This window comes from Pteropus medius, unplaced genomic scaffold, assembly GCF_902729225.1.
Source record: "Pteropus medius unplaced genomic scaffold, Ma_sr-lr_union100, whole genome shotgun sequence".
In the NCBI taxonomy this organism is placed as follows: Eukaryota; Metazoa; Chordata; class Mammalia; order Chiroptera; family Pteropodidae; genus Pteropus; species Pteropus medius.
In genome coordinates this window covers 21510472-21533781 of record NW_024349801.1, presented here as the reverse complement: position 1 = coordinate 21533781, position 23310 = coordinate 21510472, and the positions used below count along the sequence as shown (strand labels likewise).

The window sequence follows — 23310 nt, the reverse complement described above, 5'->3', positions numbered from 1 at the left end:
ACATTCATGTTCATAGTAGCATGATTCACAATAGCTGAAACATGGAAGCAACACAAGTGTCTATGGATGGATGAATGAATCAGCAAAATGTGGCATATGCATACAATGGAATATTATTTAGCCTCATAAAGGAAGGAAATGATGCTGCAAAGTGATACAACATGGATGAACCTTGAGAACATTATGCATTAGGTTAAGTAAAATAGCCTGTCACAAAAAGACAAATATTGTATTATTTCGCTTATATGAGGTACTTAGAGTAGTCAAAATCATAGAGACAGAAAATAGAATGGTGGTCGTGATAGCTGGGGGAGGGAGGCAATAGGGAATTGTTTAGCGGGTATAGAGTTTCAGTTTTACAAAATGAAAAGGATTGTGGAGATGAATGGTGGTGATTGTTGCACAATATTATAAATGTATTTAATACCACCGAACTGTATACTTAAAAGTGGTTAAGACAGTAAATTTTATCCTAACATAAAATTTGTGTATTTTACCACAATTTAAAAAAAAAAAATGTCTTGATAGGAAGCCCAGATATCTATGGATTTAACGAGAGTTTAAAGAAAGATTATATCCAATGGACTTCTCAGACAAAAGTAGATAAAAGTTAGAACTAACGGTGGAAGGCTCTGTAATCAGGAAGTTTCTCACCCTTAGAGCTGCCTAAACTAAGCTGTCCCCAGAGGGGCTAACACCACCAGCCCCCAAGCAGTGGATATGTGGATATCAGGAAGGCAACTTTTGCCTTAGCTGAGCCCGTAAACCAAATGACATCTATCCACAGACCTTGCGTGGCTCATCGGGAAAACCTGGGGCAGTGTTGGGAAGGCAGGGGCCACTCTGCCTCTCCTCCCTCTTAATTATATTCATTAGCTCCTTTGGTAGAACAGAGGACTAGGGAAGAATGCTCCCAGCCACTCTTAAGGCAGGAGTTCGCATTTGGCTCAAGGACCATTAAGTGGTTAGAGCAAAAGCAGGATGTGTCGGCAAGCCTGGTTCCTGACTCTGCCATTTGAGGAAGACAGTTAACCTGTGTAAATATTTCCCATCAGCCAATGGGGTAAATAATAGTACCTACCTCACAGTGGGGGCTAGGAAGACAAAATGAAGTGATATACATAAAGCATGTGCCAAAGTACCTGACACTTAGTAAATAATCAACAAATGGTAGCCATTATGTTATTCTTTTTAGTGCTTAAGAATGAATGTTAAGTTCATTGTAGATACTCCATTCATATTCATTGAATGAATGAATGAATGAATCAAAGAAAATTCTGCCATACGTGCACAAAGGAAGAAATAAGTGAAGACATTCAAATTAGTCAGTCAGTCACTCTCATCTAAGGTTGAGAAGGAGTTGGATAGAAAAGCTATTGACTTCAGTGATTTTCATTATCACTGAATAGTATTTATCCATTTTACCTGTCTTCCATTGTTATATCTGGACTGTCGCATCGAGAGCACCAGTTTAAAATTAAAGGCTAGGTAGGTCTATTTTCTTACAGTGTACAATTGTCAGCAACCATTTTGTTTGTGGCGTTGCCTAAGAAACAATGTCATTTTAGGCGAAAAATATTTATCAGAACAAGATATTTTGCTAAAGCCGAGTTTCCCTACTCAAGTTAAGAATTGAAGCTACAAGAAAGGGTCTAAATGAGGATTTGTCCTGCCTGCCGGGAGTGTAACCCAGGTGGGAGCAGGAAAAAATAGGAGGAAAAGGGAACCAGAAAAGAGTTTCAGGGGCCACACATAGAAGGCATAATATTTGGAAGGGGAAATAAGATGGACCAGAACCCTGAAACAGCTTAAAAGACTCAACTTACCTCCCAGTGTTGTCTGCCATCCCTCCAAATTTAGGTAACATCTGTGGTCCTTTCCCAGCCTAAAATTTCTGTCTCTGTATCACTTGCATTATGATAGAAAACAGAACAGAAGAGATGTAGCAGCACAGGGTGGAGAGTAACCAGTTTGACTTGTAGAGGCCAGGACAGAGACACGCCAGAGGAAAGAGGGAAAGAGCAGAATCGAGTAAGGTTTGCTAGAGAAAGTGAGTTTTGAAGAATAAAGAGAAGTTTTCTAGCCATGCAGGGCTTCTTGTTAGCTGGAACAGCATGTGCAGAGCAGTGGAATGAAGGACCTAGCATATTAAGAATGGCAAGCAGTGTGGCAGGAGGTGACGTCGCCTGACTGGACCAGGTTGCAAGCGCTTTGTTTTGCTGAGACTTAAATGAAAATATGACAAAGCACCACTAAAGGGCCTTGCATGGAAGATAGTGTTTTTAGACAGTCTTTTGGCTGCAGTGGGAAGATACACCTGAGGGAGAAGGGCGTCTTCTGTAAAGCAGAGTTGAGCTTCATCCTTTCATTCCAGTCAGTGGGTGCTTCCTTCTCTCCTCAGGGAGCCAAGCAGAAATATAGCATATTCATTGTTCAGAATATGGATCAGGAATTTTTTTGAAGACTGTGAATACCTTCTGCCTTTCACCTCTTGGAAGTCTCCCAAAAAACAGGAAGACAAGAAAAAGACACACAAGCTCCATAGTTTTGGAAACTAAGAGACATTGCAACAGGGAACTACATAGTACAGAGAGCTGAAAGATGAAGGTCACTGACATCGCAGGACTGAGAGAAGTGAAACTTAAGAGGCAGGTCCCAGCAAGAAGGAAGCCAGCTGACTTCCTGAAATCTGAAACATTGGAGGCACCAAGTACAACTGAAGATGAGATCAGGCTTTAAAACAGAAGGATTTTTGAAAGTGAAAGTCTGTGTAAGAAACAGCTGGACCTACTGATCCCCTCTCCCACCCCTGTTGGAGATAGGTTTATTCTCTGGAGAAGACCTAGAGAAACCTCGAACTCAAGGATCCCAAGAGCAGAGGCAGGCAGGGGCAAGAAAATGAAAAGAGAGACTGAATGAATATCTACTTACTGACTCCCAGCTCCTTTTCCTTGTACAGCTTCCAGAACTCCAGTAGGTAAGAGAATGGAGGAGGGTAAGTCTTAGGAAGAACTCAACTTTCCCAGAAAAGAAATTAGACAATGGCTCACTGCCCCATCACTGGACAGTGCAGCCCACCTGGCAGTAGCCTCTCCCCACCACACAAAGCTGCTCAAACATCTTTTACTTGCCTTACACCTAAATATAAAGGGACGTCAAGGATCAGCAGACCACCGAGGAAAGATCATCAAAAGAGAAGAAGAAACAGCATCAATTCAAACAGTGGAAGAAAATTTCCCAAGACCTGTAATTAATATCCTCAGAGATATTAGAGAAGATATTACATCCATAAAACAAGAGTAGTATGCTACCTGAATAAATAAATAAGAAAGACCTCCTAAAAAATACAAATATGATTTAAAAATTTGTTTAATTCATGGAAAGTTTTGAAAATAAAGTTGAGAAATCTTACAGAAAGTTGGGGCAAAGATAAAGTGATGACATGAGGGAAGATAAGAAAATTAGAATACCAATCCAAAAGATCTAACACCTAATTAATAGGAAATCAAGAAAAGTAAATAGAGAAAATGTAGAGGAGGTAATTATCAAAAAAAAGTACTACCAAAAAAAAAAAAAAAACTTGCCAGGACTAAAGGACAGATTGAAAGGGCCAACAGAGAACCAAATAAAATGTGTAGAATTGAAATTTAAAAACTATGCCATGATGAAATTTAAGACTACCAAAAAGAGAAAGAGAAAAGATTCTATAAGAATAACATTTGACTTGTCAACAACAACACTGCAAGCTGGAATTCAAAGTACTTCAACATACTAAGTAAAAATTATGGCCTATGTAGAATTCTATATCCAATCAAATTGTCAATCAGGTGTTGGTGAGAATATTCAAAGTCTACAAACAATTTACCTCCTATACACCCTCCTTCAGGAAGTTCCTGGAGAAAATGTTCTACCCAAACAGGAGAGTGAAAAAAGATTGATGAAGTCACAGGGTCCAGGAAGGAACAGGGAAGGGAATCCCAGGCTTGGAGAGCAACTAATCCAGACTAGAACTGAAGGCTAAAAAGAAACATAAAGGAAGAAAAGAAATTGTATCATCTAATAGATTTCACCATGAGGAAAATGTTACAAGTTGTTGGAGGGTGAGAAAAGACCTACAAATAGAAACTAGGATAACAAAGCAAATGGACAGAGAGGCGATTAATTCCAGGAGAAACAAAAATTTATTCAAGAATTTGATCATAGTATATTACTTGGCTCATCGATAGTATATTATGAGCAAAATAATATAAGCACTGAATATTGATTTAACCAAAAATTGTGATATTGGAAAAATGGGAGAGAGAGTAGGAGAGAGCTTAATCCTCATCTAGCACAATAGGAAATCAATAAATAATGTCTAAATTTGATGAATCAAAAGATAGCAGTGTTAGCATTTGATTTAGAAATGCAGAGATAAGAAGAAACAACTACAAGAGTTAAAAGTATCTGCCTCTGAGGGGTAAGCTGGGACAAAGGATGAGGACAGAGTAGAATGAACAGCATTCTTCATTTAAAAGCCTTTCAATACTGTTTGATTCTTAAACTGTGTGTGTCACTCTTTAAAAAAAAAAAAAATTAAGGAAAAGAGCATTCTCTGTAGTTACATAGATCTGGATTTGAATTTTGGAGCAACTATGTTTCTCCCTATGTTTATTATTATTTTAAGCTTCCCAAGGCTTCATTTCCTCAACTGTAATATGAGCCAAATGCTTTATTACCTCTCACATTTTGGTAGAGTTCTTTAGAAACTTAATACAAGTCAAATGACTGACACATAGAAAAGCACTCAATAAAAGCTTTCTGCTTCCTCTCTGGATACCCTGACCTCTCACCCTTCATCAGTCTTTAAATCTCGGTGTGGATTTAAGTCTCCCAGGTGTGTTTGTATGTTGTACCTCACCTCTAATGTGGAATAGAAGGTTTGATCCTTATTAAAGAAAACTGAACGGGTGACCCTTGACCTTAAATACAGTTAGTTCCTTTGAGGCCTGGCTTTGGTGATGAGGAAACACTTTTTCTTCTCTGGGAAAGGAAATTTTGAGTCTCACCCGGTACTCTCAGCCACTGGTGAGAGAAAGCTTAGGTGAGAACCAGCAGCCAGCTCAGAAGGCTCTAGGATCTCCTGCTTTGTGTGTACAAACATTTCAGCCTCAAGCCTTAATCCCTTCTGCTGGTGTAATAAGATCCCTCAGTTTATGGTGAAAACTGAGCCCATGTCATTGTGACTATGAGCCCAGCTACCTGCCAACCGCAGGTGACAGCTGCACCTGTGAGGTTGGCGTGCTTCCTGCACACCCAGGGCACCTGCGGCCTCCTGCGCCCTCAGCCCTGCCCTTGTACTGATGTCCTGGCCACACTAACTGTTGAACAGAGAAGGTGAGGGTTCTTGATGGAGGTATTTCTTCTTCTGCTGCAGAAATTGCACTATATGCAAAGCACAGGTCCAGGTACTGTGGAGGATAGAGAAATATATTTGGCCTTAAAGGCATTTACACTCTATTGGGGGGGATAGATGTTCACCACCCATTAGACAAGGAAATGAACTAGAAGGGCTATTGTGGGCTGTATATGAAATAAGTAAGGTATTGAGTTTACACGTTAGAATGCTACTTTGGAGCTTCTCACATAAGCATGCGAGCAGGTGACCCCTGGGTCAGGTGGTTATTTTTAAACGAAAGTAAGTATTATTCAAAATTTGTAATGTTTTATTCCTGGATTGGCAGTGAGGGACAGCAGTTGGGGGTGTAGTGGGATGGTCTGTGAAAAGCCGACAGTTGGTACTGAGAACAGGGTGACCCTACAATTCATTAGCCAAATAGAGACACTTGACAGTGAAAGAAGTGTAATTAATAAGCACATCAGGACAACAGGCATAAACCAAGACAGGCTTTGGCAAACCAGACACGTGGTCTTCCTAGTTATAAGTACTTAATAATTATAAAAGAAAATAGATTCAGTGACCTATGGACCTGGGTAGAACATTGTTTAAGAAAAAAAATTCCCATTCAGTCAGAACATCAAGGTTCATGCAGGTTCAAAGGTTTCCTGGTAACTCTCCAGAAGACTGATTAAGAACCACTGGCATGAGACCCCTGGTCTGTGCCTACATATTTCCTCTTCAGAAAGATTGCTCTAAGGGCTCAGGTTTTACCAGTGACCAGTATCCATCCACCCCACTGGTTAGGGTTCCTGAAAGAGCTTCGCTGCCTGAGTTTTGACCAAGGAGCTGCGTAAAAATTAAGTATAGGCTGCTCCTCTGGTCCTTTGGCTTCCTTTGCAGGGAAACCAATTCAAGGTTTGTTTTGGTTTGGTTTATAACTGCCTTATCAAATGCCCTCCCACTTTTCAGAGAACTACCAGCCTCTCTTCTAACATTTCTTTTCAAAGAGGAACTCTTATTCCAAAATCACTTCACAGTGATTTTACAGAGTAGGAAAAAAACATATACTCTTTTTTTGTAACTTTTTAAAAATTAAGTTTATTGGGGTTACATTGATTAATACAATTATATAATTTTCAGATGTACATTATAACTTGACATCTGTATATTCTATTGTGTGTTTACCACCCAAAGTCCAGTTTCCTTCAGCTACCATATATTTGATCCCCTTTACTCACTTCACCCTCACCCAACCTCTATATTTGACCCTCCCCCTCCTCCGACCCCCTACCCTCTGGTAACTGCTAGTCTATAGTCCATGTCCATGAGTCTCTGTTTATTTGTCCTGCTCATTTGTTGCTTTTAGGTTTATATCCCTCATATAAGTGATATCATGTGATTTTCAACTTTTTCAGTCTGGTTTATTTCGCTTAGCATGATTATCTTGAGGTCCATCCACATTGTCGCAAATGGCAGTGTTTCATCTCTTCTTATGGCTGAGTAATATTCCATTGTATATATGTACCACAGCTTCTTTAGCCAATCATCTATCATAGGACACTTCGGTTGCTTCCATGTCCTAGCCACTGTGAATAATGCTGCTATGAACATCAGTGTGCAAATATCTTTTTGGATATGGGTTTTCAAGTCTTTGGGGTAAATACCCAGTAGAGGGATTGCTGAATCATATGATAGATCAATTCTTAGTTTTTTGAGGAACCTCCATACTGTTTTCCATAGTGGCTGTACCAATTTGCAGTCCCACCAGCAGTGTATGAGGGTTCCTTTTTCTCCGCATCTTCTCCAGCATTTGTTATTACTTGTCCTGTTGATTATAGCTATTCTAACAGGCATGAGATGATATCTCACTGTGGTTTTGATTTGCATTTCCTTAATAGCTAGTGATGTTGAGCATCTTTTCAAATATTTGTTGGCCATTTGTATGTCCTCTAGGGAGAAGTGTCTATTCAGGTCCTCTGCCCATTTTTTGATTGGATCATTTGGTTTTTTGTTGTTATTGAGTCGTATGAGTTCTTTGTATATTTTGGATATTAGGCCCTTATTGGAGGCATTGCTTGCAAATCTATTTTCCCATTCGGATAGTTGTCTCTTTACCTTGTTGACAATTTCTTTTGCTGAACAGATGCTTTTTAGTTTGATGTAGTCCCATTCATTTATTTTAGCTTTACTTCCCTTACTTTTGAGGTCAAATTCATAAAATCCTCTTTAAGTCCAAGGTCCTTGAGTTTTGTTCCTATGTTTTCTTCTATGCATTTTATTGTTCCAAGTCTTATATTCCAGTCCTTAATCCATTTTGAGTTAATTTTGGTGTGTGGTGATAGACAAGAGTCTAGTTTCATTCTTTTGCAGGTGGCTTTCCAGTTTTCCCAGCACCATTTATTGAAGAGGCTTTTCTTTCTCCACTGTATGTTTTTGGCTTTTTTGTCAAAAATTATTTGCCCATATAAATATGGGTTTACTTCTGGACTCTCGATTCTGTTCCACTGGTCTGTGTATCTGAAAAAAACATACACTCTTCAAAGCATTTTCTCCTTTAAAAAAAAAATGCTGTTTGATCAAAGAAATTATAACTTGATGTTTGAGGAGAATCCTAGTTACCTAGCACTTTTATCCCATTCCATTCGGTTTTCTGTTAGTCACAGAGTCATAAAATTTGTAAGTTTAAATTATATTTATTTGTTTACCTGACTCTCCCACCAGGCTGTTATCTCCTTGAGACTACCAACTGCCTTGTTAAAATAAAATATCATTAAAATTATCATAGGTTTAGACACATTTGTAAGGCCCACCTAAACGATTATGGTTGAATAGAATGCAACTCAGTCCTAACCTCACCTCTCTTGCTGATGCAAGATCTCCTTTTAGTTTTTACACTCTTTGTGATTTTTATTTATAGCAAAACATATTCCTCCCAAGCCACCTGAGGCAACTGGGAACCAGCTTCCTCCCTCTCTTCCCCTTCCAATCCTATTGGGACAGTTTATTTGTCTTGGTTCAGCTCTACCTGGTTTTGTGACTTATGGGTCTATGTGTTAAATGAGTCTGTGATCAAGATTTTTCTCTCTAGCTCTCTCATTGCTTTTTAATGACTCTGTGGAAAATAATTCTCTATCTTTGGACTGGGTTCCCATTTTTCTTTTTCTTTGTCATGTGGCCCCTCCTTTCTGGCAGTTCACTGATATTCACCAGCCCCACAAAAAAAAAAAAAAAAAAAACAATCAACACATTGTTCTAGCTTCAGATTGGATATGGATTAAATGTTGCCATCACTTAGTTCTGTCATCTTCTTACTTTGCTTCTTAAACATCAAAATGGGGAAGTCCAAGTCTTTTATTTATTAAATCTGAGGGCTTGCTGTTGGCCTGTACTGTGTGTGTTTTGGGAAGAGGGAAGAGGGGTTATGCATGTGGGTGACAGAAAAGGTATGCAAAGGTTGTTATTAATATGTAAGTATAGTCTCCAGAGATGTTTCAGTCTGGTCTCCTCCTCCTTCTGCCACAGAAACCAAACGATCGTGATCACAAGGTGAGACTGGCAATGGGAAATGGCTTGCGAGGTGATGTGTGGAGAGAATTCATCAAGAGATTTGGGGACATTCATATTTATGAGTTTTATGCTGCCACTGAAGGCAATATTGGCTTTACAAACTATACGAGAAAAATTGGTGCTATTGGAAGAGTCAACTACCTACAGAAAGTAAGTACATTGAAAAATGAGAGCATATGTAACCAGTTTCAGAATATAGAAATTTCTTAAAAGCTATGTCATGATGATGTTATTAACAGAATTTCGTGAAGCATCAGAGCTATGGTCCATCCGTATCACCAAGAGAGATTTTGCTCATTCTCTATGACAAGGACCTCTAAAAGATAAGGCGCTCTAATTTAAAATTCTTAATTTCTATAAATAACAACCCATTATGCCTTTGCCATCTGCAACTTAGGTGAGCTCTTCCTGATGCCATTTATACTTATACATGATAAAATATCTGAAGTTTACCAGTTCTGTAAGTTTACCATATACTGCAAAATGTGGTATTTCCCTTTCATCATGCTGTGGGTCACCTGGGGAACTTTTAATATATACAGGTGCAGGGCCCCACTCCCTGAGCTTTGGATGCAGTTGTCCTGAGATGGAGCCTAGGCATCAGCATTTTCTGAAAGCTCTGCAGTCATGGTTAAGAAGCATTATCAAAACCTTTTAAGAGAACTGAGATACATCCCAATTGTAGAATCTTTTGAACATTTGTGTTCACCTAATAACTGCACCAGAAATATATTCTTATTTTTTTAATCAAGATATAATTATATTAGCTTCAGGTGTACAAAGTAATGATGCAATGTCTGTATGTATTGCAAAATGATCACCATCAACAAGTCTGTCTAGTAAACATCCATCACCTCACACAGTTACAATTTTCTTTCTTATAGTGAGAACTTTTAAGTTCTACTCTCTTAGTAACTTTTGAATATACAATACAGTATTATAAATTATAGTCCCCATGCTGTACATTACATTCCAGACTTATTATATAACTGGAAGTTTGTACCTTTCGACCACTTTCACCCATTTCTCCCACCCTTCACTCGCCACCTCCAACAACCACCAATCTGTTCTCTGTATCTGTGAGTTTGTTCTCTGTCTGACTTATTTCACTTAGCATAAAGCTCTCAAGGTTGCCCATATTGTCTCAAGTGGCAAAATTCTCTTCTTTTTATGGCCAAATAATATTCTTTTGAACATATACACCACATCATCTTTATCCATTCATTCATCAGTGGACACTTAGTTTGCTTTCATGTCTTGGCTATTATAAATGATGCTACAATGAACATGGGGGTGCATATGTCTTTTCAAATTAGTGTTTTCATTTCCTTTGGATAAATACCCAAATGTAGAATTGCTGCATCATATGGTAGTTCTAGTTTCAATTTTGTGAAGAACCTCTATACTTTTTTCAATAGTGGCTACACCAATTTACATTCTCATCAACAATGCACAGGGGTTCCTTTTTCTCCACATTCTTGCCAACATTTCTCTTCTTGATAATATCCATTTTAACAGATATGAAGTAACATCTCATTGTGGTTTTGATTTGCATTTCCCTGATGATTAGTGATATTGAGCACCTTTTCATGTACCTATCTGTATGTTGGCTATCTGTATGTCTTCTTTGGAAAAATATCTATTTAGATCCGTTGCCCATTTTTTAATTGGATTGTTTGGGAGGGGGGGCGTTGCTATTGAGTTGTATGAGTTCTTTCTATATTTTGAATATGAACTCTTTATCAGACATACGATTGATATTTCCTATTTTTAAGCCAGCTCACATAGAAGTCTCTTTTTCTTCTCAGTCGTTTTATTGTCTGAGGTCTCTGGACAATCTTTTTGCCTTTTTTGTGCTCTAGCAGTCAGTCTTCCAGACCACTTATTCTGCAAAATTCTAGGAATATTCAGCAAATGCTGAGCCTCCACTGGCTTGAGCAGTTACTGTTGTCTTTATGCCTCTGGTAGCCCATTCTGCCTGACCACAAAACAGCCACCCTAGGGCTCCCAAGTGACTTATATCCCCAGGGACTGACTGGCAAAGTACAGAGGACAGTGATCCCTGTATGTAAGAGATCTACCTCTAGAGATCAAATTCCAGCACCATCACATACTGGCTGAGTATCTTAGACCTCAATTTCATCATCTGTAAAATGGAGATAAAAAGAAATATAGAGCCTAGTGCCTGGCCCAAACTTAATGTTGATGAAGGAAAAAGATTGTTTAAAGGATTAAATTAAAGAATTTATGAAAAAAATCATTGGAGGTTATATAGCCCAATGCCTGTCATGTGACAGCCTTGAATAATTGTTAGCATAATGATTATTATTATTTCATTCCTTTTATTCTGGCCTGGTCTCGAGGCATTCCCAGGTCCAAGGAAGCTTTCTGACAGTGACAGTCTAAGCTATGCTACACACTACTTTACTCCACACCTGTGCCATCCAATATCATAGCCACCAAATAGGTGTAGCTATTTAAATTTAAACTATGTAAATACAATTTTTAATTCAGTTCTTCATTCACCCTAGCCACTTTTCAAGTGCTCAGTAGCCATATTTAGTGATTATCATATTGAGCAGTACAGATATAGAACATTTCCATTATCATAGAAAATTCTACTGGGTAGCACCTCTACAGACTGAGAATCGATTTCCTACTCCCCACTGGAACCACTGCAGAAAGAGTCAGTCTTCTTTAGGTTGCTTAAGTTCAACTTGTGCTAGCCCAAACCTTAGAGACCTAGGCTAAATGCAGTTCGAAACAAGAGGGGGCACAAAGCTGAGCTGAGGCATGGTGCAAGCTCTCTGTGTTGTTACTACCAACCCTTGAAAAGATGAATTGCAAGGAAACTTTTGTTTCAAACAAAACCTGAGGACCTTAGAAGTTGGTGCTATATATTACTAGTTCTTTACATTGTATCCATTGATTGCTACGTTTTACTGTCAGTTTTTCTAGTCAAAACAAAACTATATTTTAAAACTTAAAAGGGGGATGAGGTGGAGATGGCCCTATTATTGAAGGAAGCATTAGTTACCGCCCCAATTTTTTTTACATTCTTGCAAATAAAGAAGATTACATTTGTTGACTATGAGTGGCTTTTAATGGTTATCCATTATATCATAAATTAACATGATTGGTTAATTTATGATATAGACTTGAATATAAATTTGAAATGGATACAGTAATTGTGGCTAATATTATATCAAAATACTGTCATGTTTCCACCTTTCTGTCAACAGAGAAAATTATGTACTTATTGCTCTTACTGAATTACAGAAATTAAAATATTTTTTGCCATTGAATTATAGTATATATGAAATATGATGGAGTTTTAACTATTTTAGAGCCATAGGCATGAAGTAATTATACCATTAAACCTTAAATATATTAGAGAACATGTGCCTGGAAATGTGAAACATCTAACAGTGGCGCATTAAGGTTATACAAGATTTTGAAAACCCACTCGTGATTTGTACACCAAAATAAAATGTATGAGAATGTTCATAACAGCTTTACTTTTAATAGTCCAAAATGTTGAAACAATCCAAATATACATTAATAGGAGAATAAATAAGTAAATTGTGATGTACTCATAGAAGGAAAAATGCATGGTAATAAAAAATAAACCACTGAACCAAACACCAATATGGATGAATGAATATCACAGACATTACATTGAGTGAAAGAAGCAAATACAGAACATATATTTATTTTATTTATTGGAAGTTTAAGACTAATCAATGGTGATAAAAGTCAGAATAAGGGTTAACTTGACAGAAAGGAGCAGGAAAAAACTTCTTAAGGTAATGAAAATGTTTAATGTTTAAATCTGGGTGGTAGTTACTTGGTTGTATGCATATATAAAAGTATACATTTAAGATATGTGTACTTTATATACTCTGTGTATGCTGTACCACAGTAAATAAGAAAAAAATGTAAAAATGTGTTCTCAAAATGATCTATTTTATTTTTGCTAGAAAGCCATATCTTATGAGCTGATTAAATATGATGTGGAGAAAGATGAACCTGCCCGAGATGGAAATGGATATTGCATAAAAGTTCCCAAAGGTAAAGAGGATTTTTGTTCAATTAACCTGTGATTTCTTACCTTGACCAAGTGACATGGCTAAAATGAACACATGATAAAATTTATCAGAATGGGGGAAAAAAAGGTTTAATTTTGTACTCTCAGAAATGGTTACAGAAATTCCAAAAGATACTAATTCAACCACTATATGTAACATAATTATAGTTTGAAACCTAGCTTAATAACTGCTTGAGTATGAGGTAAGATTTTGTGGGAAGGGATATGTAATTCTGGTTGCACAAGTTACCTTTAGTCTTAACCTACCGTGCATTTGTTTAATTATGTGTGTAAATCATTATTCAATAAAAGATTAGCATTTAAAAAATTATAAATGTGTGGATGTATGGAATAATGTACTATGTGTGCATGGTGTATATATATATGTGTGTACATGATGTATATGGATGTACATGTACATGTGCAGCCATCTTGTTACCGATGAGTTGAATGGCATTAGGTTTAAGAGGTTAATAATAAAATTTGCCTACTGCTAGCACATAAAATAACAATTTACTTTCTTCTGTCTTAGGTGAAGTCGGACTTCTGGTTTGCAGAATCTCACAACGTACACCATTTACTGGCTATGCTGGAGGAAAAACTCAGACAGAAAAGAAAAAACTAAGAGATGTCTTTAAGAAAGGAGACCTCTATTTCAACAGTGGAGATCTCTTAATGATTGACCATGAAGATTTCATCTACTTCCACGACAGAGTTGGAGATACATTCCGGTTGGTTTCTATGACTTATTAAGTCCAAAACACTCACCATTTGGCTTACTCCTACATTGGAATCACATTCCACTTTGGTTATGGTGCTCCATTTCCTTCTATCTCTTTGGCATGTCAATTCAAATTCCTGTATTCCCAGAAAATAAGGATGAGGTGTTACTCTGCAATGCATAGTTAAATTGGTTGAGCAACACCAGATGAAAATAAGGTGCCTGAATTTTGGACCCTAAATAGCTTAGTCTGTCCAATTCCTTAGTTATTACTGATCACTCTTTGGACAGGCAGGGATTTTCACACTGTTTCCAATTATGGGGCTTTTCTTCAGATAAAATCAAGTGCAAATTAATGTGAAGCTGACTTATCGAAGAGGAGGTGATGGGTTGCGAGCCCCTCCTGCTCCCCTCCCTCCCACTCTTTATTCCCAATCAGGTGGTGTCCCACAGAACCCCCAAGTCAGCACTGTGAAGTTTAAAGTCATTGTAATAGTCCATGAAATTAATTCCCAATGGCAGCAGTCCTCCAGCCTCATGACACTTTTGCTTAATCAGCTTCCTTCCTCATAAATTCTCTGAGACCAGGCCCTATCTCTGCTTGTTTACCCGCTAGTTCCTAGCACAGCACCTGACATACATAATTACTTTTTGCATGAATGAATGAGAAAGGGATACAAGTTGTCTGGCTATACTAGAAAGAGTGTGGCTATGAATGAAGAAAATTGAGCTCCTGAGCCCACCTCTGCCCCTGATCAGCTGTATTATCAAGGCAGGTAATCTTTCTCAACCTCAGTTTCTTCATGCATGGAGTGAGGATACCGACGATCCTCAGGGTTCCTTCCATTTGTAACATTTTGTGAATCAGGATCCATATCATTATTTTATGCCACCTTCATTTTACTGAAAAGATACTTCTGGGAGATCTAAAGAATTTTTTAAATGTAAAACATAACTTTATAAAGTGAAAAATAGCGCCTCATTGGGCACTAACATTATAGTTTCCCAGCAAAGAAAGTATATTTTCTTTCTTATTAAAAGCTTTCTTATTGCCATTAGACCCTGAAATAGAAGTATGAAATTTTATTAAATAGAAGTTCACTAATTGCATTAAATAGCAACAAAAGTTAATGAATGAGGAGAATGAGAGAGCTAAACACAGCAAAAGTCATTGAGTTTTTATTTCTGATTTCCAGGGCCTTTCTTAAGCCGAGCCTGTATTTTTAACATTCAAACAACATCATTCTGTATATCGTGTTTCATGTGGCAAGATTGAAATTCCACATTTCATTATTTAAGTCTATGCCTTTGTGTGGGTCTTTTTTTCCCCAAGCAGGATGCCTCTCCCATGACAAAGTTCGGAGATTTAGGGGCCAAAGGGAAGAATAGAGGACAGCCACCCTCAGAGGTCTGGAGGGAACCACCTACTCTCTGTCGTTATGTGATGGTTTCACATGATCTGGGCCAGAGAACACCAGAGACCTCTGCTAATCTTACCTTTTCTTCCAGGTGGAAAGGGGAAAATGTAGCCACCACTGAAGTCGCTGACGTAGTAGGACTGGTTGATTTTGTCCAAGAAGTGAATGTTTATGGAGTGACTGTGCCAGGTATGCACAAGATATTATAAGTCTATGCTTAAACCCATACAGTAATTGAACCTAATTTTAACTCCAAGGCTAAGTATGTCATTGCTTTCACCTGCCAAATGGAGAATCATACAATTCTTTTAGCCACTTGGGAATAAGGGGCTTATGTCTGGTTTATGGTCTGTTATAAATCAGCCAAGTCAATATATCTGAACCTGGCCTTCCTCTAAGGTTCAGCTCCCAAACTGGGCTCTCAAGCAAGTCAAATATCTCCATGATGCAAGATCCCATGCTGCATTTGGCACTCCTCAAGAAAAGATGTGTCACACTGGATAACTGAAAAATTGTATGCAAGACACAAATAAGAGCAAGTGCAGTAACTAGGAGGAAAAAATTGGGAAGGAAATGATTTTGTACAGACTATTCTTTTAAAGCAGGTCCCTGACCCTAGCCCATCCCATTGAGTTTCAGAATCATGACACAGAGTGAAGTCCAAGCCCTCTTCTTCAGATCTGCTTCTGTCAGTAGAGTGGAATGTACCAAGGTTTGACTTTGGAACCTAGCTCCGATACGGCTGACTTCAGGCAAATCATTAAAATTGGGGCTAAAACCAGCCCTGCAGTTAAGAGTGTAAAGAGAACTAATTCGTTTCAATTACAAAAATAGTAAACATATATTTACCATGCAGGTTGTCATGAGAAGAAATCATTTTTTTTTTAGGGAGGAGGGTTAAGTAATTATATTTATTTACACTGCAAATAGACTTACAAATTAGAAATTGTCATTTTGTTGTTTTTTGTTGTTGTTGTTGAGTTGTATGAGTTCTTTGTTTATTTTGGATATCAGGCCCTTATCTTAGGCGTTACTTGAAAATATATGTGTCTTTTTGCCTTATTTTGTTACTTTGTTGTCTCTTTACCTTGTAGGCAGTTTCTTTTGCTATACAGAAGCTTTTTAGTTCGCTGTAGTCCCATTCATGTATTTTTGCTTTTACTTCCCTTGCCTTTGAGGTCAAATTCTTAAAACCTTCTTTAAGTCCAAGGTCCATAAATTTAGTTTCTATGTTTTTTTCTTTGCAATTTATTGTTTCAGGTCCTATATTCAGGTTCTTAATCCATTTTGAGTTAATTTTGGTGTGTGGTGAGAGACAACAGTCTAGTTTCATTCTTTTGCAGGTGGCTTTCCAGTTTTCCTAGCACAATTTATTGAAGAGGATTTCCTTTCTCTACTCTATGTTTTTGGCTTCTTTGTTGAAAAATATTTGCCCATATAAACATGGGTTTACTTCTGGACTCTCAATTCTGTTCCAGTGGTCTGTGTGTGTCTGTTTTTCTGCCATTCTCAGAATGGCTTTGGCAATTTTGGGTTTTTTTGTGCTTTCATACAAATCTGATGATTTTTTTGTTCTATATCTTCAAAAAATGTCAATGAGATTTTGATGGGGATTGCATTAAATCTGTATAATGCTTTAGGTAATATGGTCTTCTAACTATGTCGATTCTTCCAATCCAAGAACACGGAATATCTTTGCATTTCTATGTATCTTCTTCAATTTCTTTTAATAGGGTCTTATCATTTTCATTATAAAGGTCCTTCACATGTTCCATTAGATTTATTCCTAGGTATTTTATTCTTTTTGTTGCAATTGCAAAAGGAATTATTTTTTCCACCTCTTTTTCTGACAATTCATTATTAGAGTATCTATGGATTTTTGAATATTGACTTTGTATCCAGAAACTTTACTGTATTTGCTTATTGTTTCTAGTAGTGTTCTTATGGAGTCTTCAGAGTTTTCTATATAGAGAATCATGTCATCTGCAAATAGTGACAGTTTGACTTCTTTGTTTCCTATTTGTATGCCTTTTATATCTTTCTCTTTTCTGATTGCACTCACTAGGACCTCCAATGTTATATTGAATAAGAGTGGTGATAGTGGACAGCCTTGCCTTGTTCCTGATCTTAGAGGGAAGGTTTTTAATTTTTCGCCATTAAGTATAACATTGGCTGAGGGTTTGTTGTATATAGTCTTTATTATGCTAAGGTACTTTCCTTCTATACCGATTTTGTTAAGTGTTTCGATCATAAATGAATGCTGTATCTTGTCAAAGTCTTTTTCTGCATTGTTAATATGATCATATGATTCTTATTTTTTAATTTGTTTATGTAGTATATCACATTAATCAATTTGCATATGCTGAACCATCCTTGTGCCCCTGGGATGAAGCCCACTTGATCATGGTATATAATCTTTTAATATGTTGCTGTATTCGGTTTGCCAGTTTCTTATTTAGGATTTTTGCATCTGTGTTCATGAGAGATATTGGTCTGTGGTTTTCTTTTTTTGTGTTATCTTTACCAGGTTTTGGTATCAGGGTGATACTGGCCTCATAAAATGAGTTAGTAAGTATTGCCTCCTCTTCGATTTTTTGGAAGAGTTTGAGGAGACTAGGTATTAAATCTTCTTTGAATGTTAGGTAGAATTCACTGATGAAGCCATCTGGTCCTGGACTTTTACTTTTTGGCAGATTTTGGATGATTGTTTCGATTTCCATACTGCTGATCGGTCTATTTAGATTTTCCAGTTTTAAGCTTTGCACAGTGGCAGTATCGTAGCCAATGAGGTTTATCTGAGGCGTGATTATTGCTAATAGATTTTCCAGTTCTTCTTAATTTAGTCTAGGAAGGTTGTGTCTTTCTAAGTACTTGTCCATTTCTTCTAGGTTATTAAATTTGGTATTTGGTGTTATATACTTTTTCATAGTATTCTTGTATGATCCTTTGTATTTCTGCAGTGTCTGTTGTAATTTCTCCTCTTTCATCCCTGATTGTTTATCTGTGTCCCTTCTCTTTTTTCTTTAGTGAGTCTAGCCAGGAGTTTGTCAATTTTATTAACCTTCTCAAAGAACCAGCTCTTTGTCGCATTTATTTTTTTCTATTGTTTTTTTTATTTTCAATTTCACTTAATTCTGCTCTAATTTTGATGATTTCTTTCCTTCTGCTGACTTTAGGCTTCATTTGTTCTTCCTTTTCTAGTTTTTTAAGATGAGGCGTTAGGTTGTTTATTTGGGCTCATTCTTGTTTTTGGAGGTAGGCCTGTAATGATATGAACTTTCTTCTTAAGACCGCTTTTGCCATGTCCCAAGAGTTTTGATATGTTGTACTATCATTATCATTCGTTTCTATGTATCTCTTGATCTCTCTTTTTATTTCTTCTCTGACCCAGTCATTCTTTAGCAGTATGTTGTTTAATCTCCAAGTATTTGTGGTTCTTCCCATTTTCTTTCTATAGCTGATCTCCAACTTCAAAGCATTATGAGCAGAGAATATAGTTGGTATGATTTCAACCCTCTTACATTTGTTGAGGCTATCTCTGTGTCCCAGTATGTGGTTGATTTTTGAGAATGTTCCATGTGCACTAGAGAAGAATGTAGAAGCAGCTGTTTTGGGATGGAAGGCTCTGTAAATGTCAATTATGTCCAATTGGTCTGATGTGTCATTTAAGGATGTTATTTCCTTAAAGTGTCATTTGGATGATCTGTTTATATCCAACAGTGAAGTATTTAGGTCCCCTATTACAGTAGTGTTTTTTGTCTGTTTCTCCCTTTAGTTCTGTTAGAAATTGCTTTACATATTTTGGATTGGGAGCATAGATATTAATAAATGTTATATTTTCTTGGTGCATGATTCCCTTTATCATTATGAAGTGCCCTTCAGTATCTTTCTTTACCTTTTTTATTTTGAAGTCTCTTTTGTCTGATATTAGTACCGCTACTCCTGCTTTTCTCTGAATGCCATTTCCTTAAAATATCATTTTCCACCCTTTCACTTTGAGTCTATATTTGTCATTGGAGCTAAGATATGTCTCTTGGAGGCAGCATATGGTTGGATTTTGTTTTTTGATCCATTCTGCAACTCTGTGTCTTTTTATTGGTGAGTTCGGTCCATTTATATTTAGGGTGATTATTAAAATATGAGACCTTCTTATAGCCATTTTATCTTTTGCTTTCTGGTAATTCGTTGTTTCCATTGCTTCCTATTTTCTATTTGTGTTTCTATTTTCTATTTTCTTTATTTTGGTTGGCTTTTGTTGGTTTTCCCTCTGGTCCTTCTTGTTTTATGTTACATACTTCAGTTCTGAATCTTTGGCATGTAGTTACCATTACGAATATGTAAAGGATATAGTTGTCTGTTTCCTTCTGCTCATGTCTTATCTCTATTCCCCTTTGTGAATCTGGATCTTTGAATCCTCCCCTATTCTGTCATTGTTGCCTAAATTTGTCCCTATGTATGCTGAATGTTCATTACTATTGTGCAAATCTCTTCTATTGTTTAAGCTTATAATGCTCTGTTCTTAATAAAGGTTGCACTATTCTGCCTCTATCTGCGTGCTAGTCACCTTACTCATAGTTATGTATTTTTTTGTCATTTTGCTTTAGGTCAGCTAACCCCTTTCATTATTTCCTGTAGTGCAGGCCTTGTAGTGGAGAATTCTCTCAATTTTTGTATGTCTGGAAAGGTCTTAATTTCTCCTTCATATCTAAAGGAGAGCTTAGCTGGATATTTTATCCTAGGCTGGTAGTTCCTTTCATTTAATAGTTTGAATATTTGTTTTCACTCCTTTCTGGCTTGTAAAGTTTGTGCTGAGAAGTCCGACGGTAATCTAATGGGTTTTCCTTTACAGGTTACTATCCTTTTTTCCCTGGCTGCCCTGAGAATTCTTTCTTTGTCATTAATTTTTGATAATTTTAATGTAATGTGTCTTGGAAAAGGCTTTTTGGGTTGAGATAATTGGGTGTTCTGTTGAATTCCAGGTTCCTGCTCATTCCTTAGATTTGGGAAATTCTCATCAACTATTTGTCTGAAAATGCTTTCTAATCCCTGCTCCTTTTCCTCCCCTTTGAGAATGCCCATTTGAGAATGCCCATCTTATGTTTTCTTTCCTGATAGTATCAACTAGTTCTTGTATTTCTCTCATTATTTTTCATTCTTTGGTTTCTCTCTCCTTCCTTCTGATTTATTTCTAGATTTCTGTCTTCGATATCACTGATCCTTTCCTCCATTTGGTCAACTCTATTTTGAGGGTTTCGGTCTCCTTGCTAAAAACTCATTCTGCTGATCTAGTTGTTTTTTCAATTTCTGGAATTGTTGATATGAATTATTTTGGATCTCATTGAGTTTTTTTCGTAAGTACCATCCTGAATTCTCTGTCACTTAAGTCTCATATCTCTATGTCTTTAAGCTTATTGTCTGGAGATTTTTCTCTTTCTTTCTGAGCTGCCACATCACCTTGGTTGTTCGTGGTGGTTAATGGACTATTTCTTCACCTGGGTATTAATGGAAGTGTATTCTGCCTTTTTTTTTTTTCCAGAAAGATTTATTATATAAAGGTCTCTCTGTAGCCTGTTGCTAAGAAGGCGTTTTTCTTTTGGTTTCCAGTAGCTGGCATCTAAGACTCTTGGATCCCTGCTTTATACAAAGCTTTAATAATGCCTTTTTTTCTCATAAACATTCAATCACACTCGCTATCCTCGGTCTCAGTCCTTGTCAGTGTTAGCAACCATTTCAGTAGTGTTTGCTTGGATTCCCCTCGGGATCTGCAGTGTTCAGTCTTAGAGGATATGGAAGAAGGTACCCTCTGGGTTGGAGAATAGGAACTGTGGCTCAGCCTCACATTTTACAACCAGGGCTGGTAATAATCAGTTGTTATTTCTCTGCTATCCCCACTTCTCTGCTTTCTGCCCTGGTATCTGGGCACTGCCGCTGCATGGAGCTCACAGCTCTCTCAGGCAGAGCTGTTCAGGGAACCCACCTCGCCTTCTCCCCTACCCCTCCTTCTGCAGGGATTTCAGGCTGCAAGAGGCAGCTCTTTGTTTTTCCCAATCTACGGCCAGACTCCTGCAGTTCTGATCTATGGTAGCTCTTATTTGCGGATCCCTCGCTCTGACGTGCTTGTGTGCAGGTTGGGTGTTCTTTTTTTTTTTTTTTTTTTTTAGCTTTAGATGTTCGGCTTATAGTTATTCCAAGGAGAGAGATGTGGGGATATCTCTCACTCCATCATGCTTCTGACATCATTCAAGAAGAAATCATTTTAATTATAGATGCCAGAGAGAACTAAAACCTCCAAATCACTGTCCAAATATAAGATGCTAGGGGTATTAGTATTCCCCCAGAACTCAGTTTTTGGGATTCTCACTTATATTAAAAATGGAAATCCTAAAATCCCTTTCTCCTGAGCTGTGATGGTTTACATGACCTTGTGCTATTTTTCATTTTTTAAGACTATTCAAAACTTTCTCTTGTCTGTTCCTCTCCACCCCTGTGACCATGACACAATGTGAAACAGCCACATCTTGGGTCATCTTGGGTCAGAGTGTTAGGGGTGCAACATACTTCTCATGCTGGACCTTGGGCTGAATTAACACAAGGGCTTATGTCATGGTTGTCAGCCATAGCACCACGCTGGGCTCTCACAGATCCCACCTGGAATATTGCACACGCTTTTAAATGCTGAATTTTAAAATGGTACCGACACAAACAAATGTGTAGGAGAAGGTGAGAGAATCTAGAAAATGAACTGGAAGAACCTAATCCAGGGCTCTTCAGAGTGGAGTCCCTGATCTAGCAGCAACAGCATCCTCACCCAGGAGCTTGTTAAAAATTTGATTTCTCAGGCCCACTCTAGACCTACTGAATCAAACCTTCTAGGGTGCAGCCCAGGGAGCTGTGTTTTAACAAGCCCTCCAATAATTTTTAAAAACGCTGAAGTCTGATTTGTGGGTGATGACATGTTCTAGAACTAAATACTGGTGATAATTGCACAACATTGTGAATGCACTAAAAGCCACTGAATTGTACACTTTAAAATGGTTAAAACAATGCATTGTATGTTTTACCACAATTTTAAAAAATGACAACAAAAATACTAAAGTCTGAGAAGCACTGAGGCCCAGTGGTTCCAAAAATCTGGCCAATCCTCAGAATCATCTGAGAAACTTTTTAAAGCCCATATCTAACGGATCAGGACCTCTAGGGTCTGGGACTCAGAATCTTCATGTCTTTTTAATTCCCAGGTGATTCTAATGTTGAGTAAGGTTTAGGAGCCACTGATATCAAACAAAGAAGAGGAAGCTAAGGGTTTTCAAATAATTGGAGATGGTCATTTAGAACAAGGAGCTGGTGTGTTCATGTTGCTCCAGTGAGCAGAACAAAAACCAATGGGTTGAAATGACCAGGGAGCAAATTTTAGCCTGAGAACTCTCCTGTAACCAGAGGAACCAACAGGAGAGTGCACTATCTCCTGAGGTAGGAACTGTCTCACTAGCTGGGGTATGTAAAAAGGCAGGATGTCCACCTGCATTCCTGTGAGAATTCTTGCAGCAGTGAAAGATTAGCAATGAAATCAAGAGATCTGAGACTCCGAAGTCTCTCCCAAACTTCAGATTCTGTGATTCTCTGTCATATCTACTGCTGGCTGGCCACCCATGCACAGAAACCAGCCCCCTTCCGGCCTAGAAATGCATCAGGTCTATCTAGAGGAAGGCATCAGTCCACCAGAGCTAGTGCTCAGTCCCAAGAAAGTTGAGTAGGGCCTTCACAGATCTCATCTTTGGACCAGGAGGGAACTTCTGGGTTTGCACCTAGAATGGAGTTAACTTTTTCTAGGTGTCACAGCAAAACTGTCCAATTACTCTCCCGAATTTTGACTACCAATAGAATTTTCTGCAATGATAAAAGCATTCTCAATGGCACTGTCTAGCGTGATATCTAATACCCACCACGTGACTATTGACTGAAATGTCAATGGTGCAACTAAGGAACTGATTTCTTCATTTTAATTATAATTAAAATATAATTATAATAGCCACATGTGACAAGTGGTTACCATGTTGGACAGTACAGTTCTAGAGAACCCCTGGCCAGAACTGCAGCAGACTGGAACCTTCCCCCTGGAGCTGAACTAGCCCTAAAC

At 37.8% G+C, this 23310-nt stretch overlaps 1 protein-coding gene and 1 pseudogene across 2 annotated transcripts in view; both read left to right on the top strand.

Moving 5' to 3' along the window:
* The window catches only part of SLC27A2 (solute carrier family 27 member 2), a 45868-nt gene that overhangs the window by 19576 nt on the left and 2982 nt on the right, over positions 1-23310 (top strand). For both annotated transcript variants that reach the window (XM_039889075.1, XM_039889076.1), the window contains exons 5-8: positions 8903-9097; positions 12928-13018; positions 13567-13765; positions 15265-15362. In XM_039889075.1, coding sequence (XP_039745009.1) covers positions 8903-9097; positions 12928-13018; positions 13567-13765; positions 15265-15362 — 583 coding nt within the window. The remainder of the gene's footprint in view (positions 1-8902; positions 9098-12927; positions 13019-13566; positions 13766-15264; positions 15363-23310) is intronic.
* On the top strand, positions 17929-18077 carry LOC120581096 (uncharacterized; annotated as a pseudogene).